Source organism: Mus caroli, chromosome 1, assembly GCF_900094665.2.
Source record: "Mus caroli chromosome 1, CAROLI_EIJ_v1.1, whole genome shotgun sequence".
Taxonomy (NCBI): domain Eukaryota; kingdom Metazoa; phylum Chordata; class Mammalia; order Rodentia; family Muridae; genus Mus; species Mus caroli.
The window spans coordinates 170,823,215-170,839,290 of record NC_034570.1 but is presented as its reverse complement, the minus strand read 5'-3'; the positions used below and the strand labels follow the sequence as shown (position 1 = coordinate 170,839,290).

The 16,076-nt window shown below is 49.9% G+C and overlaps 1 protein-coding gene and 1 long non-coding RNA gene across 4 annotated transcripts in view; one reads left to right on the top strand and one right to left on the bottom strand.

Moving 5' to 3' along the window:
- Tmem63a (transmembrane protein 63A) overlaps positions 1–16,076 on the bottom strand; it is a 34,318-nt gene that overhangs the window by 2,166 nt on the left and 16,076 nt on the right. For all 3 annotated transcript variants that reach the window (XM_029478127.1, XM_021156138.2, XM_029478122.1), the window contains exons 9-21: positions 14,678–14,748; positions 12,626–12,706; positions 12,265–12,388; positions 12,002–12,135; positions 10,682–10,819; positions 10,034–10,187; positions 7,179–7,285; positions 6,995–7,081; positions 6,232–6,294; positions 3,902–4,064; positions 2,615–2,720; positions 856–1,023; positions 165–280 (exon numbers count right to left, since the gene is read on the bottom strand). In XM_029478127.1, the coding sequence (XP_029333987.1) occupies positions 165–280; positions 856–1,023; positions 2,615–2,720; positions 3,902–4,064; positions 6,232–6,294; positions 6,995–7,081; positions 7,179–7,285; positions 10,034–10,187; positions 10,682–10,819; positions 12,002–12,135; positions 12,265–12,388; positions 12,626–12,706; positions 14,678–14,748 (1,512 nt within the window). The remainder of the gene's footprint in view (positions 1–164; positions 281–855; positions 1,024–2,614; positions 2,721–3,901; positions 4,065–6,231; positions 6,295–6,994; positions 7,082–7,178; positions 7,286–10,033; positions 10,188–10,681; positions 10,820–12,001; positions 12,136–12,264; positions 12,389–12,625; positions 12,707–14,677; positions 14,749–16,076) is intronic.
- Positions 14,558–16,076, top strand: part of LOC110289773 — a 6,687-nt gene continuing 5,168 nt past the window's right edge. The window contains exon 1 of the long non-coding RNA XR_002377373.1: positions 14,558–14,737. This is a non-coding gene — a long non-coding RNA (uncharacterized LOC110289773). The remainder of the gene's footprint in view (positions 14,738–16,076) is intronic.

The following is a 16,076-nucleotide window of genomic DNA, read 5'->3' as shown; positions in this document are numbered from 1 at the left end:
GGGGGGGGCTGGAATAGGGGAGGGAGGGAGGGGAGGGAGGAAGTCACAACACACCCCAATCCCAAAGAAAAGCTGGGGGCAACTGGTACTCCATTCACACACACGGGGATGGGGAAGAAGAGAGCTGCATTGTCCAGCCTGAGGCGTGGCGGACCGTCCGGTACCTTGTAGTTCCACGGGCTGAGGTGCTTGAAGCATCCAAAGCAGGTGTACAGCAGGCAGGCCAGGATGGTGAGCAGAACAACCAGGAAGGTGAAGAGCGTGGCCGGGGCCGTCAGACCTGGGAACACACGCGCAGTCTTGAGGGAGGCTGGCGCTTCCTGTTATGCTTGCTCTGGTGAGGAAGGGGCCAGGCCTGGTGCCCAGACTGAGGGTGACATCCCCACAGCCCCCAGTCCTGCTCCTCAGTCCAACTGTCAGAATGGCATCCTCATAGCTCAGAGCACACAACACAAGGTTTATGGCCCACATGATGGCTAGACCCATCCCTGACTGGGTTTGAGACACTGGGATACCACATAAGGAGCCATTGACAGTGAGCTAGCTAGGACAGTTCCTGCCAGCCTCCAGAGCCTAAGGCTAGACAGGATGGGAGTTCTCTGGGGCTGACTGTACAGTTTCATATCCTCTGGCTCAGAACTGACACAGCAGCTCTCTCCTCCATGGGAATTTCTGGGGCTCTGTCACACCTGACCTAGATCAGTAGCCTGGTTGTCAATACCACATCAAGCAGCCCTCACCTTATTCTACCACACTGACACTGGGACATCAGCTAGTGAGCTGACTGGCTGGGGGTTGGGGGAACGGGGATGGATATAAGGCCTGGCACTGGGCACAGAGCAGAATGTCCCTCACCCAGACGGAGGAAGGAGTAAAAGAAGAGCCAGAAGAGGCAAAGGATGGGGGCGGCCAGGGCCTGGTTCACGGCAGCGAAGTGGATCCTTTTCTCCAGCTTGGCCGGGAGGTAAGCGAAGTAGAGGTTATGCCGGTCCACCATGTGCTTAAGCAGGATGTAGATGAGGCCTGCAAAAGAGCGGCTGTGATCAGGGCTGGAGAGGTGACTCAGCGGTTAAGAGCATTGACTGCTCGTCCAGAGGTCATGAGTTCAAATCCCACAACCATCTGTAATGAGATCTGATGCCCTCTTCTAGTGTGTCTGAAGACAGCAACAGTATATTCATAAGCATAAAATAAACAAATAAATAAATCTTTAATTTAAAAAAAAAAAAAGAGTGGCTGTGAGCTGGAGCCCTGCAGGGCCATGATCCCAGCACTCGGGAACAGAGGCAGGTGGATCTTCATGAGTTTGAGGCTGAATAGTGAGACCCTGTCTCAAAAAAAAATTAATTAGCTAATTAATTAATGTTTTATTATCTGTTTTTTTGTGGATGTTTATGTGTTTGTGCATGTGACCAAGGTGGTGAGGGAGGTGCCGGTTCTCTGAAGCTGGATTTGGAGGCAGGCTGCCTGCTGTGGGTGCTGGGCACTGAACTCAGGTCCTGAGCAAGCAACAGTGTATGCTCTTTCTTAGCCACTGAGCCATTTCTCTAGCCTTCAGTTCATTAAAAAATTAAATTACATTAAAAAGAGCCAGTCACTGTAGCACACACATAGCTATAGCTCCAATGTTTGGGAGACTAAGGTAGAAGGTCCTGTGTTTGAAGCTGACCTGTGCTACAACATAGGGAGACTTTGTAAACCATATAGGGTCTACATGATGATGATCATAATGATGGTAGTGGTGGCGGTGATGATGGTGGTGGTGGTGGTGGTGGTGATGATGACGACAATGATGATAATTAGGACTGAGGCAACAGCTCAGCTCATGAGTCGTCTGCCACAAGCATGAGAACTGGGGATCAGATCCCGCGCCCACCTAAATGCTGGGCATAGTGAGGCACTCCTGTACCTGTAGCATTGGCAGGAGGAAATGGAGGCAGGCAGAGCCCCAGAGCTAGCCAGTCTACCCAGGCAGAGATCTCTGGCTTTATCCAGAGACCATCTCTAAAAAAATACAGCAGACAAGCTGGACGTGGCAGCACACGCCTTTAGCCCCAGAACTTGGGAGGCAGAGGCTCAGGCCGGAAGATCTTCGGGAGTTTGAGGCCAATCTAGTACACATACATACACAGTGAGTTCCAGGCCAGCCAAGGCTACAAGGTGAGACTCGGTCTCAAAAAAGAAAAGAGAGGGGAGAGCAGGGGAGGGGAAAGCAAGAGGAGAGGAGGGAAGGAAAGAGGAAGGGGGAGGGAAGGGGAGGGGAGGAGAGGGGAGGGGAGAGAAAGAACAGAAATATCTATCTCTGTTCTATACAACAAGTACATGGGCACCCATACTCACCCATGTACACATACATACATACATACACAAACATTCACAAACCAAACAAGATACCATGATGAGCCAACACAGAAACTCACACCAGACATGTTGAGAGAAGCCACAGTAGAGGCCGGCAGAAGCAATCATTTAGAAAGGAAAGGACATTTTGTACTTCGGTAACTACAAGAGGGCACTCTTCTGGGAATCCATGTGACCTGGTGGTAGCTGTTGCCAGCAGGTGTGACAGAGTCAGCTGGCCATGAGTCCTGAGACGGATGCCAGGGCCACTTACCAAAGGGCACAATAATGGGGCAGGTGATGCTGTAAGCCATGATGACGGTGAAGACACACAGCATCCATGCATACATGGCTCCAAACTCGTATTCAAAGGCCTGGTTCTGGGAAGGAAAGGGTTAAGGATCTCACAAGCTGGCTCTGTCCCCAGACACCCTTCTGTGCACTCCAAGCATGGCCGGTAGGGAGTCCAACGGGGTCAGGGAGGACTAGGTAGTTAGGAATGCTTCTGAAAGGCTTGGCTTTCTCCTCGACAGACAGCTCCAGATTCTCTCAGTCCATACTCAGATCTTCCAAAGCATGGTGGGTGGTGTGTGCTCTCACAGGGCTCCCCTCCTCTAACTGTACCCTCCCACCAGGGCGATGAGCTCCTGGGGCAGATACAGCTGGAAGATACACCAGAGAGAGATTCCACACAGACTGGGCATCCCCCAACCCTACCCCCCACCATCAGCTCAACCCTAGTTCAGGTAACCCGGGCCAGCTCAGTTTGTACCTCTGTAAAACAAGATTAGTGGCATCCATCACAAAATCCAGAGGACAGCTGGCTTCTTGCTTCCTCTCACAGAACTCACCAAGGCATAGCAACCCCACACCACCTAACTTATGAGGCCTGGAATGAGTGCCAGGGGCTTAACGCATTGAATGTGTAGCTTTTAGCTATGCATTTCCTGTGTGATGATTAACCTTGATTCTCAACTTGGCTGGAGTCACAATCACCTCAGAGACACAGTTCTCTGTGTTTCTAGAGAGGTTTAACTGAGAGAGAAAGACTACCACCCCTCCAATGTATGTGGCACCACCACTCTGTGGACCACAGTCCCAAGGTGAATGAAAGAAGGAAGAGAGAAAGAGATGAACACTAGCATTCATCTTTCCCTGCTTCCTCATCAGACCCAACGTAACCAGTGGTCTCCCACCCCGCAGCTAGAAACGCTCTCACCCCAACACCTTCCCCCATCACAATGGGCTGTACCCTCAAACTGAAGGCCAAATCCTCCCTTTCTTAGGTTGCTTCTGTCAGGTTCCCTGCACGGGCGGTGAGAAGACTGATAGATACAGTATGTGACCAGACCACATTAGACCACAAAAACCGCAAGGTCTTTTCTCTGGCCCAGTGGTCAGCATGAAAGCTAGGGACAGACTTGTCATGATCCAAAGAGGTTCCAGGCAGAGGCGACCCTGAGCCCCGGTTTGCAAAGCTCTTATTGTTGCCTACGATTTATTCCTGAGAACCGAGAGTCCCACAGGCAGGGAGCATGGACAGGACCCAAGGTTATAGTACCTGCTTAACATTCCTGCGGTCAGCGGCCGTCTTGGCCATGATCATGCGGAAGGTATAGAGGATGAGGCCGGGCAGGCGCAATAGCTCCATGCCACTGCCGATGAAGGCTGAGGCGATGACGTAGTTCACAAAGAAGGCACCCTGGTCTGGCAGGAAGACACACCTGGGATGAGATACAGGGCTGTTAGCTGGGGGCCCCAGCTTCCTTCAAGCTGGAAAAATAACTGGGGGGGGGTGCCTCTGGGAGGGCTCTTGCCATATCCCTCATTCAGCACACATCTGTGGAGACCGTCTGAGTGTGTCAGCTACTGTGCTGAAAGCCATAACATGTGTGATCCCAGCATTGAGGCAACAGAGGCAGGAGGATCATGATTCTAGGCCCTTCTAGGCTACATAGCAGGATCTTTTCTCAAAATAATAAAATAAAATAGAGAACCAGGCCTCAGACGCTGTTCTCTTTGCATTTGCACACTCTCTGAGGACACAATCAGATATAGGCATACACAGTATGGCAAGCAGTGCTCCAGAGGCTGTCCAGCTGGGGTGGGGGGCAATGTCACTGAGCTTAGAAGGCATACCAAAACGTCACTGAGCAAGCAGATCACCTGGACACCAAGGGACTATGGATAATGACATTGATGAAGAGCTGTGAGCCTGGCAGTGCCAAGCAACAGTAGGAGGGCAGGGGGCTCTGGATAGCAGTGGGCAAAGGGGAGGCAGAACAGGAGGCTGAAAGACACAGTGGACACGGTCGCAGACGTAGGGTGTGCGGGATGAGGGTGGTACTGGTGGAGGTGAGGAGGCAGGGTCTGATTATCTTTCTCAGAGATGGAACTGGGGGAGTGTGCTGATAGACTGGAGGGAGGAGAGGGGAGGGGAAAGGCAGGGTGTACTCCAAGGCTTTTGGGGGGCCAACTTGAAAGAATTATGAGGAGAACTGGGGCATATCAGATCTGGGTTAGGGCAGTTAAAGTCCACAGTGCACAGCAGGGGCTCTACCTGAAGCTGAGGCAGGAGACAGAAGACTCTAAAGTGGTAATATGGATACTGTGGGGTTTTTCTTTAACTCCTTGGCACTGGAGATGAAGCCCAGCACTGCATACCCCTCGCCCCTTTGAGTACGTATTTTAATTCAGTAGCCAAATAGCAATGAAGCCATGGCCCAGAGGAGGAAGGGCGAGGATAGAGCCCTCAGGCAGCCTTGGGTAACCTAGCTTTGGAGGAAGTCCCAAGAAGGTTGCAAAGGAGATGCTGTAGACAGGGATGGCAAGGGCAGAGTTCGGTGCCAAATGAAAACACTGTGTCTGGGAAGAGCCTCGGCCAGTATGTCAGGTGTGGCTGAGGAGTCACAGAGAGGAGCAGGCCATTGGATGTGGCAGCCAGAAGCCATGTCTACCCAGGAAAGGGTGAGTTAGGTAGGTGGATGTCTATCTGTAGCTACTTGTTCCTGAGTCACCAGCCAAGTCAGCAAGAAGCAACTGCTCCATCTTTATAGGCCAGCCTCCCCCCGTGACCATTCCCAACCAATCTGGGGCCTTTGGGGCTGTTGAAAATGAAATAATGAAATGGGCTGAATAGCTAGTTGGAGAACCTTGGGTGACAACCTCAATATTTCTGCACCCCATTATCTGTAAAATGGAGACAGGAATAACATCTGTCTCACAGCTCTCTCTGTCTGTCTCTGTCTCTGTCTCTCTTCTCTTGTCTAGACCACACAGCAAGCACTTGACACACATATCCTCCTCACCCACACACCCTCATAGCTTCATAGGGTAAAGGACGCATAAACATTTAGCATGGAGCCAGCCATTTTAAATCACAGCTGTCACTATGAGGGAAGTGTCATAGGCTTTGAGTACTAACAAGGACACACACCAGCCCTAAACTGAACTCCATTCTCCTGACAAAAACCACCCACCGGCTACACTGACACTACATTTAATTATTATCCCTCTGTGACTGGGGCACCACTACAACCCAGAAGTACCCTTCCCCAACGGCTCTGTGGTCTGTAAGTAAGTCTTAAACAAGAAAAGTGGGGGCCACTAATCCAGTCTTGGGCTAAAAGACAACCACATTTCTGCAAGTAGACACAAAGTAGGTCAGCTCCCACAACATGCTCCAGGCATGTGGGAGGGACTGGTGTGAGTGCAAGGCCTGGTATTTCCAGGAGAGGATGCCTGTCCTGAAGGGGGATGGGGAATAACCACACTGTAGCGCTAGCTAGCTGCTGCCACAGCCTCCCTCACCCCCCCTACTCCCCACCCCCACCCCCCACCCCCAGAGCTCTTCAGTCCCACGCTCTGCATGGCGGCCGAGCCAATACTTACTCTAGCCTGATTGAGGTTTCCGAGGAAGTTTTGTCAAAGAGCCACCGGAAGAAGAAATCCAAGCTGAAAAGCAGAAAAGCAGATGAATTCCTTATGTTTCTTATTCATTTGTTTGTTTCATTTTGTGTTTTGGTTTGGTTTGGTTTGGTTTGATTTTTAGGGTTTTGGGTTTTTTTTTGTTTTTTGTTTTTTGTTGGTGGTGGTGGTGGTGGTGGTTGGTTGGTTGGTTGGTTGGTTAGTTGGTTGGTTGGTTTTTCAAGACAGGGTTTCTCTGTGTAGCTCTGGCTGTCCTGGAACTGACTCTGTAGACCAGGTTGCCCTCGAACTCAGAAATCCACCTGCCTCTGCCTCCCAAGTGCTGAGATTAAAGGCGTGTGCCACACTGCCCGGTTTGTTTGTTTGTTTGATTGATTGATTGATTGATTGATTTTCAGTACTGGAGATGAAACCCAAGGTCTTGCTCACACCAATCTAGAGTTCTACCCTCCAGTTTTCTTTCTCACACTCATGCAGTGTGAGACACTTTCTTCCACTCTAAAAGCAGCCCCAACCTTGAGACATTTGTCCCCTGAGGTCACACTGGCTATAATTGGCACTTTCCTCCACAAGATAAACACGGCTAGGACTAGCCCCTCCCTACCAGGGAAGTCCGCTGTAAGTTTTGTTCACAAGCTTCTTGTCTTTAAGGACTATGGGACTTCCAGAATAGACGGCAAGAACCCCTCCTGAGTCTGACTGGGGCCAGGCAGGAGGTGGAAGGTACCTGGTGAGGCCGAGGGAGGGCAGGATCAGCACCATGAAGATCAAAAATATGTAGACCTTCGACACCATGATCCGGTTTTCCCCTGACCTGCGAGGGAACAGAGGTGAGTTTGTAAGCTGTCAAAGTAAGACCAGGCAGCGTGCCTGCGACCCTGGGTGGGGTGAGAAGCCTAGGCTGTGCTCACTTCGTCCAGTGGGACTCCAGCAGCGTGGAGTAGTAGACAACGGACGGAAGCAGTGCGGAGAAGGACCACAGCAGGAGTGTGGGGAAGAACTGGCTGATGACGGGGTTCTGCAAGACAAGGACCATCACAGAGAGAATCAAGATGGTGCTGGGGTTGCAGTCACTGGTGGCCTAGTGGCTCACAACCATCCTCCAGAGACAAAGGTGAGATGGGTAAAGAGTGGGCAGTCCTCAAACGTGGGCAAGGAGACCGTCATTACGCTCTGTGGTTACTCGGCCCTTGGCAGTGAAGGAGGTATGAGCAGTGATGGGCCAGATGAGGGAGGCGTCTCCATCCCCAGGGCAAAGCTGCCAGCTGCTAGCTGGAGGCCAGGGCTCCTCTCCACGTGGCCTGCCAGTCAGCTCCACGGTGTCTGATTCCAATCCTGTTCACACTAGTTGGTACCAGTTACAAATGTTACAGACTCTGGGCCACCTAGGGGTATATGGTTCCATATCAAGTGCTTGCTGAGTGTGTGTGAGTTCCTGAATTCCATCGCCCGTACCTCAGAAATAAATATATTAAAACTTTAAAAGATAAAGTTAAACATTTTGAAAAAAAATTTCTGAAAGGAATTTTTTTCTGAAAAGAAAAAATTTCTGAAAATATGTTGTTTTATCACATAAGAGTAAACTAGGGGCTGGAAAGATGGCTTAGTGGTTAAAAGCACTGGCTGCTCTTCCAGAGGTCCTGAGTTCAATTCCCAGCAACCACATGGTGGCTCACAACCATCTATAATGGGATCTGATGCCCTCTTCTGGTGTGTCTGAGGAGAGCTACAATTGTACTCGTATACATAAAATAAAGAAATCTTAAAAAAAAAAAAAAATATAATTTATGCAAGACAGACAAAAGGAACTGTACCCAGCAGATCTCTCTTCCAAAGACCAGGCCTTGTCCCGCATCAACTGGCAAAAGGCTGAGCTTGACGGCTGTCAGTCTACTGAAAACTATGCTGTGTATGCTTAGGGTTTTTAACGATTTCTAGTCAGCTCCCTCTATATATCACAGGTGTAACATGAATGAAAAACTAAGGCTCAGAACTCACCAGCAATGGATGGAGAAGCCAGGACCACAGTGCCAGGGCCCCTCCCAAGCTCTGGATTACAGATGTGCAGTATGACATCTGAATATCTATCATGCCTGGCCATCTAAGGCTGTGGTTCTCAACCTTCCTAATGCTGAGACCCTTTAATACAGTTCCTCATGTTGTGGTAACTCCAATCATAAAATTATTTTCATTGCTTCTTCATAACTATAACTTTGCTACTATTATGAATTGTAATGTAAATATTTGGTATGCCGACATCTGATATGCTACCTTTGTGAAAATGTTGTTTGACCCCCAAAAGGGCACTGACCCACAGGTTGAGAACCTTTAATCTAAGGTATCCCACCATCCCAACTAGCAAAGCTCTTTTCATGTGTCTTGTGCCTTGCGTCCCTTCTCTGTCTACGTGTGTGTGGTATGTATGTATGTATGTATGTATGTATGTATGTGTGTGTGGTATGTATGCATGAAATGTATGTATGTATGTATGTATGTGGTATGTATGTATGTGTGTGTGGTATGTATGTATGTATGTGTGTGGTATGTATGTATGTGTGTGTGGTATGTATGTATGTATGTGTGTGTGGTATGTGTGTATGTATGTATGTGTGTGTGGTATGTATGCATGTAAATATGTATGTATGTATGTATCATTGGAAGCACAGCTTAAAAGGACTTCTACACTGTGTATTGGGGGTTTTGTTTAATTGGTTGGTTGGTTTTGGGTTTTTTTTTTTTTTTGGGTTTTTTTTTCTTTCTTTTTTTTTTTTTGAGACAGGGTTTCTCTGTGTAGCTCTGGCTGTCCTGGAACTGACTCTGTAGACCAGGTTGCCCTCGAACTCAGAAATCCACCTGCCTCTGCCTCCCGAGTGCTGGGATTAAAGGCGTGCGCCACCACGCCCGGCTGGTTTTTTATTTTTTAATGTGTATGTGTGTTTGCCTCTGTGGATGGGTAAATGCATACGAGTTCAGTCAGGTGTGAAGAGCAGAGTGACTTGCAATTATAAGCTGTCTAACATGGTGCTGGGAACAGAGCCCATGTCCTCAATAAAGGCAGTAAGTGCTCTTAACCTTGAGACATGTCTCTGGATCTGGCTGGCCTGTTTTTGAAAGAGGATCTGACTCTATGGCCAAAGCTGGCCTTGAACTTGCATTAATCCTCCTGCCTCTACTTCGCAAGTGCAGGGCTTGCAGGTGTGAGCCATCACACCCCTGCGTGTTCTGCTTTCATTACAACCTTACCAGAATGACTATGCAATTTTTCATAAACTTTGCCCATTTTTTCAGACTAGATACACTTCATTCAACTGAAATCCTCTTTCCTGTTGAGCAATAGACTGGTTCCATTAAGTGAATATAACTGCATTACCATAAAGGCACTACAATAAACATCGCCATGCCTGCTTTCAGCTTAAAAGGCCAAACGTAGGCTACAAGTGCCCCATTCTATAAGACTGCTTGCTGTGCAAGTATGAAATCCCCAGCAGTCCATGTAGAAAGCCAGGCTTGGCGCATGCCTATGCCCACAGCACTGTAAGAAGTGGAGGCAGGAAGATCACAGGGTGGGGCGGGGTGGGGCAGGGGAAATGGGGGTGGTTCTAGCCACCAGCCTATTGCCAGGTCTGAGAGACTGTCTCAAAGTAATAGAGCAAGACAACCAATGTCCTTCTCTAGCTTCCACAATGGCCTGGCTCTCTGCTTCAAACCCTCCATGCCCAGGTCTCACCACTCCCCGCCACCCCTTTCCTGCAGGCTGGTCACTCACATTCAGTGCGTGGATGGGTTTGGTGACATTGAACTTGTCCATGGTAGACATAATGATGGAGGGCGTGGTCAGGAAAAACAGCACCACAAACAGAGAGAAGTTGATGCCCAGCCACTGGAGCCACCAGCGAACGCCCTGGATGGAGAGGTTCTTCCTGCAGAAGCAACACCAGCCGAGAGGCTTAGTCTCTCAGACATGGACCATCCGCTGTGGCTGAGGCACGTCAGGTGAACTTTAGGGAAGCCAGACTAGGGCTCTGGCTGAGACTCCTCTGGGCCCCAAGAGCAAAATTAAAATAAAACCAACGAAAATAGAATACTACCTGGCATATCGTAGATGTTTAAATATTTGTTAAAAAGCTGGGAATAGTGGTGGCACGTGCCTTTATTATCAGCACTCAGGAAGCAGAGGCAGGCAGGCAGGCAGATCACTGAGTTCAAAAACAGCCTGGTCTACATAGTAAGTTCCAGGACATACTGAGACCCTATCTCAAAACAATAAAAAAAAAATAATAAAATAATAAATAAATATCTGTTTTTAAAAGTTTAAAAAAATAAAAAGGCAGGCCACATCTACACCCCAGGTAAACAGGCGTCCCAGGCAGGAAGCCGGGTCTCTCTCCCACTCGTCCCCAGTCTGGGAACTTACCAACAGATGTCCTCAGGATAGGAGGCAAAAGTGACCGTCCACTTGGAGACGCAGAGCTCTCTGCTATAGGAGGATGGCTGGGGCTCCCCTTTGCACCGAAGGCCCTGGCACTTGCAGGCATTGAAGTCTTTCAGTATGCTGTCAAGAAACGCAAGGCTGTTACTGCACGTCACCTGTGAGCCACCAACATCCACAGCAACTGCAGACAGAAAAGAGCACAGGACGCCACCCCAGAGTCACTATCTTATTATAATTAGTGCTAGGAAAGACTGGCCTGCAATCCCAGCCCTGGAGAGGCTGAGGCAGGAGCATCATGGGTGGACAAGGCTAGCCTGGGCCACATAGTATGGTTCAAGTCAGTCTTAACTATTTAAGACCCTGTCTTAAACGATCAAAAAGAAACGCCACGCGTGCCACACTTCAGGTTGTGATTTGTCCTCATCATGACTCAACAGGCAAAAGGTTGCTACCCCATTTTACAGACAAGGAAGCCAAGGCCCAGGACATCAGGTTTAGCATCCCAGATACCTGACCTGGCTTCCGTGTTGTTTGTACTGCCCTACTACAGCATGCTCCAAGTGGCCACCCTCAAGGCCTCTGGACCTTAAAGCTGACTCTGTTCCAGCCAAGTGGCTCCACCTCCCCAGCTCTCCCTTTGTCCCCAGGCCAGGTCACATTACACACTACCTGTTCTTAAAGTTCCCTCCAAGGACTCCTGGCCCACCTCCTCCATCAAAGGCTTCTGTCTGCTTTGGCTGCCCATAAAGAAACTCACAGACTCTTCACTGCTACCCCAGGGTGTCTCCTCTTCCTACTGCTACAGTCTGAGGCAAGAGCCCTTCGTAACATCCTAGAGGCCATCCCCAGAGCCACCATGTCCGAGGCACAGAAAGCACGAGAGGCTTGGTTTCCCCTCTGTACCCTACACACGCTCAATGCTCTAAGGTGAGAGGAAACAAGAGCCTAGGCCTGTGAGCATCACATAAGCTTGCAGCTCCAGGATCCTGTAGCTATGGTAACACCCAGAGTGAGCCAGGGTTTCCCAGTAGCTGTCCATTTGTCGACAGACTGAGGAGAGGAGAGCCTTGGGTCCTGAGTGTCAATCCACCTGACAGAATGTTACACACAGAAGCCGCAGGGTGGAGTGGGGCAGCTGGGGAGAGTACCTGGTAGAGGTCAGCAAGAACCGAGCCCCGCCCCGCCCTTCCAGCTGTCACTCAGATATAAACTGGACGTCCCCCAAGAGCGGAGAGCAGTGTGCCTCCACACAAGAGACAAGAGTCAGTCAGCAGGTGGGATCAGGGGTTCAGCCACACTCACTAGGTAGCCATGGACTTCTCACGGAAGGTGACAAAGGCCATTCCCAGGGGCTGGTCCTGGACCCGGCTCTCTTCGGCTGTGATCCTCTCCAGCAGGCTGTCATTCATTCGTGTGTAGTAAGAAATAGCATCTTCCTGCCAGAAGACACAGCCCCTGGATGATGTGACCATGGCCGTGTGTGTGTGTGTGTGTGTGTGTGTGTGTGTGTGTGCACGCGCCCCAAACCCCTGCCTGCTCCAGGCAGATAGATGGCAATGTCTCACCCGCTCACAACCCTGAACTTCACAGCAGCAGAACTGGCCACAAGGCTTGGGGTTGATGAGGGTCCGTCGGCCTGTCTTCACCTGCAGGTTTGTGTAATAGGTAAGGCTCTTCTCGGTCTTCTTTCTGTAAGGTGGAAGAGAGGCACAAACTCAGACCCTCCATCCTGGCACCACGCCACAGCCAACAATCAGTCACCGGCAGGGTTAAGAGGTTAGCTTTGAGATCCAGAAAGAGGCAGGACCACCCACTGCCCACCCTTGGCAGCAGCTGAAGGGTGCCAGCAAGAAAGCAAGTGGGCATCTCGGGGCAAGGGGTGGGAAAGCTGCAGGCCAGCTGACTTCTGGCACCCACCTCCCTTACCTCTCTTTGCACAGGTAGATCAGCTTAGCCACGCTGCAGCACAGCTGGACATCCACCACCTCACACGTGGGATACGCATCTCTGTGGCCAGCAAAGCGGGGGCAAAATAAGCCATTGAAAGAGACCATTCCTGCAGGAATGACCACCCCCACCCACTCTTCTATGGGAGTCATGACACCTCTGTCTGATAATTGCCCCTAAGTTTCCACAGAGGGGAAATTAAATACAAAGAAGTGGGGTATAGGGACTGAACCCATGACCATATGAATGCTAAACATATGCTCTATCGCTTGTTACAGTCACATCCCTAGCCCCAGAGGCATTTTTTTCAGCAACATTAAAGTAATTGCCTTAAGCTAACAAATTTATACTCTTTCGGTTTTGGGCTGGTGGAAATTTCTCATGGGAAATGGGAACATACCAGGACTGAGGGTATGGCTCACTGGTCGAGTGCTTAGCCACTGATACCATCCCCAGTACCAAAAAGAAAGACTGCAACATTATCCTCCCCAGCCACTGAAAGGAAGAGACTGGTCATCTGCCCTAGGGATGGGTCTACCTTTCGCTATCACCGAAATCCTACTCAACCCATAACTTACCTGATGCCAATGAACCTCTAGGGGGTCTAATAGAAAACGGCAGGAAAATGTCTACATACACACATAACAGTCAATCAAATACCTGCCTCACCAGGGGTAAGGGGTTCTTGTGCTTAGGATCACACAGCCAGTAAATGTTTGAGCCAGAAACTGAATCCGGGCAGCCTAGCTCCAAGGTCAGCCAAGAGCTACCACAAAATGCCCTTGTACCATACACAAAACACTGTCCACAGGACTCCTGACGACTGCAGGCCCACCTCAGGCACCACCTGCTGCTCTTCCGGGTCCTGGAAGTACAGCCTGCTTAAGCTTGGATTTTAGTAAGTGTGTGAGAAGGCAAGCCCATGGATGAGCCAACTAACTAGCTTGCTGGTCAGTAGGACCAGTTCTGACCCCAAGAGCTCAGAAGAAGGCTTGGGGTTCAGTGGTAGAGCCTCTGTCGTGTGAGATTCAATAATCAGAATCACAAAAAGATGAGGGGGAAAAGACTTTGAGAAGGAGATTCACAGTGAATGTGACCCTGCTGCGGAGCAAAGCCACAAGTCCACTGCTGTGTACTCCCACAGCCTCCTCCAGGAAGCCTTCCTAAACAGGGAGTGTCTAAGTCACACAGTGTTTGCATGGCTATGCAGACACATGTTTTCCTACTTAAGTCCATACATGAAGTGGGCACACTCAAACATTGCCTAGCAGGTAACTTAGAGGAACTTTCTTTCAAGGGCTGGAAAAAAAAATCATTCCAGTATCAAGTGGATATGCAAACATACTCACATACATATGCAAATATCTCCTAAATTGTTGTAGTGGCTGGAGAGACATGTCAGTAACTTTAAGCATTCTCTTACAGTTCTCTTTATGCTAATGATTCACCTAGTGTTTTCTTCATAAGCTGCACAGAGTTCATCTGTAGCTAGCTCCTGCCTGGTATTTGCTGTGGCAGCAGAACTGACCAGGGATGAAGAGAGGCTGACACCTCAGCTGGGGAGTGTCCTGGTGGGGGTCAGGGGGAGCCCTGGAGCTGCTCTTTTTGCTGGGATCAATCCTGAGCCTTTTCCTGAGCTTGTGGCTGTAAGCATTGCCTGCTCTACCTGCAGGGCCTGTGGCTGCAAAGGTTGACAGCCCTTGACAGCCAGAGGCTTTCCCTGTAGACAGCCAACATCCATGGACCTAGGAGACCAGCTCGGCATGAAAGCTCAGTTCTCATTCAGCATGAACTTCAGCCTGCACTAGGGATCCTGGGTCCCAGAGCCTTAACCACAACCAGCCCAGGCAGGCTGCTGGCACAGCTCAGCAGGGCCACGTCTGGAAGCCACGTGATACCTATGGCAGGGAAGGATCAGCCCTGCATACTCAGACAGAAGACACAGGTGTCCACCTATAGCACAGGCCTCAGGAGCCCCGGGCCCTCCACAGCCCTGTTCACCATGGGTGGCTCACAGGGTCTCTCTCTTACCGGAAGTGGCTCTCCACAGTCTCCTTTCTGGCTTCTCTGGGGAGTCCTGTGATGAACAAGGTTTGTCTCACCTGCCAGGGAACATAGCAGGAGAAAGTCAAGGGGTGACTGGGGACGTGGGGTGTCATCACAAGAGAGATGGTAGAGAGGAGGTCCACATTTTCTCATTCTTGGCCTTGAAGAGGCCCAAGGGTGTTCCACACACTGCATCCTTTTCCAAAGCAAATCATACGCCTCCTTTGCAGAGCAGGGAACGGAGAGTCCAGAATGGGACGTGGCTCTAAGGAAAAGCACAACGAATCACAGAGGGGCACCTGTCCTTAGCCCAGGCTGCAGGAGATGCTGGTTGGTGTTTTGTTTGTTTGTTTCTTAAAGATTTATTTATTTACTTACTTACTTATTTACTTTAGGTATGTGAGTACACTGTCACTGCCTTCAGACACACCCAAAGAGGGCATCAGATTCCATTTCAGATGGCTGTGAGCCACCATATGGTTGCAGGGAATTGAACTCAGGACCTCTAGAAGAACAGTGGTCGGTGCTCTTAACCACTGAGCCATCTCTCCAGCCCTGGTTTTTGTTTTGTTTTGTTACTTTAACACGACCCAGAGTTACCCGGGAAGAAGGAACCTCAATTGAGGAATCACTCAGATCCCACAGGTCTTTGGCCGTATCTGTGAGAGACTGTCATGATTGATGATTGATGTCTGAGGGCCACACCCACTGTGGGCGGCACCTTCCCTAGGCAAGCAGCCCTGGACTGTATAGGAAAGCCAGAAGGCTGTGAGCCTAGGGGTGGGCCAGGAAGGAGCACTCTTCCTTTCTATTTCAGTTCCTGTCCAGACTTCCTTCCGTTTCTGACGCGTAAGCTGAAAAAACCGCTCCCTCTCCTAAGTTGCTTTGGGTCATGGTGTTTATCACAGTAACGGAAAGCAAACTAGAATGGGAGGTGTGTTTTGTGTTGTTTTCGCAGGGGAAGTTATCAGCCGGAGCCTGGCACTTGTCAGGAGAGCACTCTAGCGTTGGCTCACAGTCCTCCATAGCCTCCCTTATTTCACAGCCGTAGCTGCAAGCCCTGACCCCACAGATCGAGTAGCAACTGACAAACGAAGGAAATTTTCCAAATTGCCGTTTACCAGTAAATTAAATAATAACGACCTTACTACTAAGCTGCTATGTGGATACGTGCCTGTTCTCCTAACCCTTGGGAGGTAGGGGCAAAATGAGCACGCGTTCAAGGTCATCTTTGGCTACCTAGCTACCTCAAATGACCCTGTCTTTAAAAAAACAGTGATAGATGATGTACTGGCTATTTTTGTGTCAACTTGACACAGCTGGAGTTATCACAGAGAAAGGAGCTTCAGTTGAGGAAATGCCTCCATGAGATCCAACTGTAAGG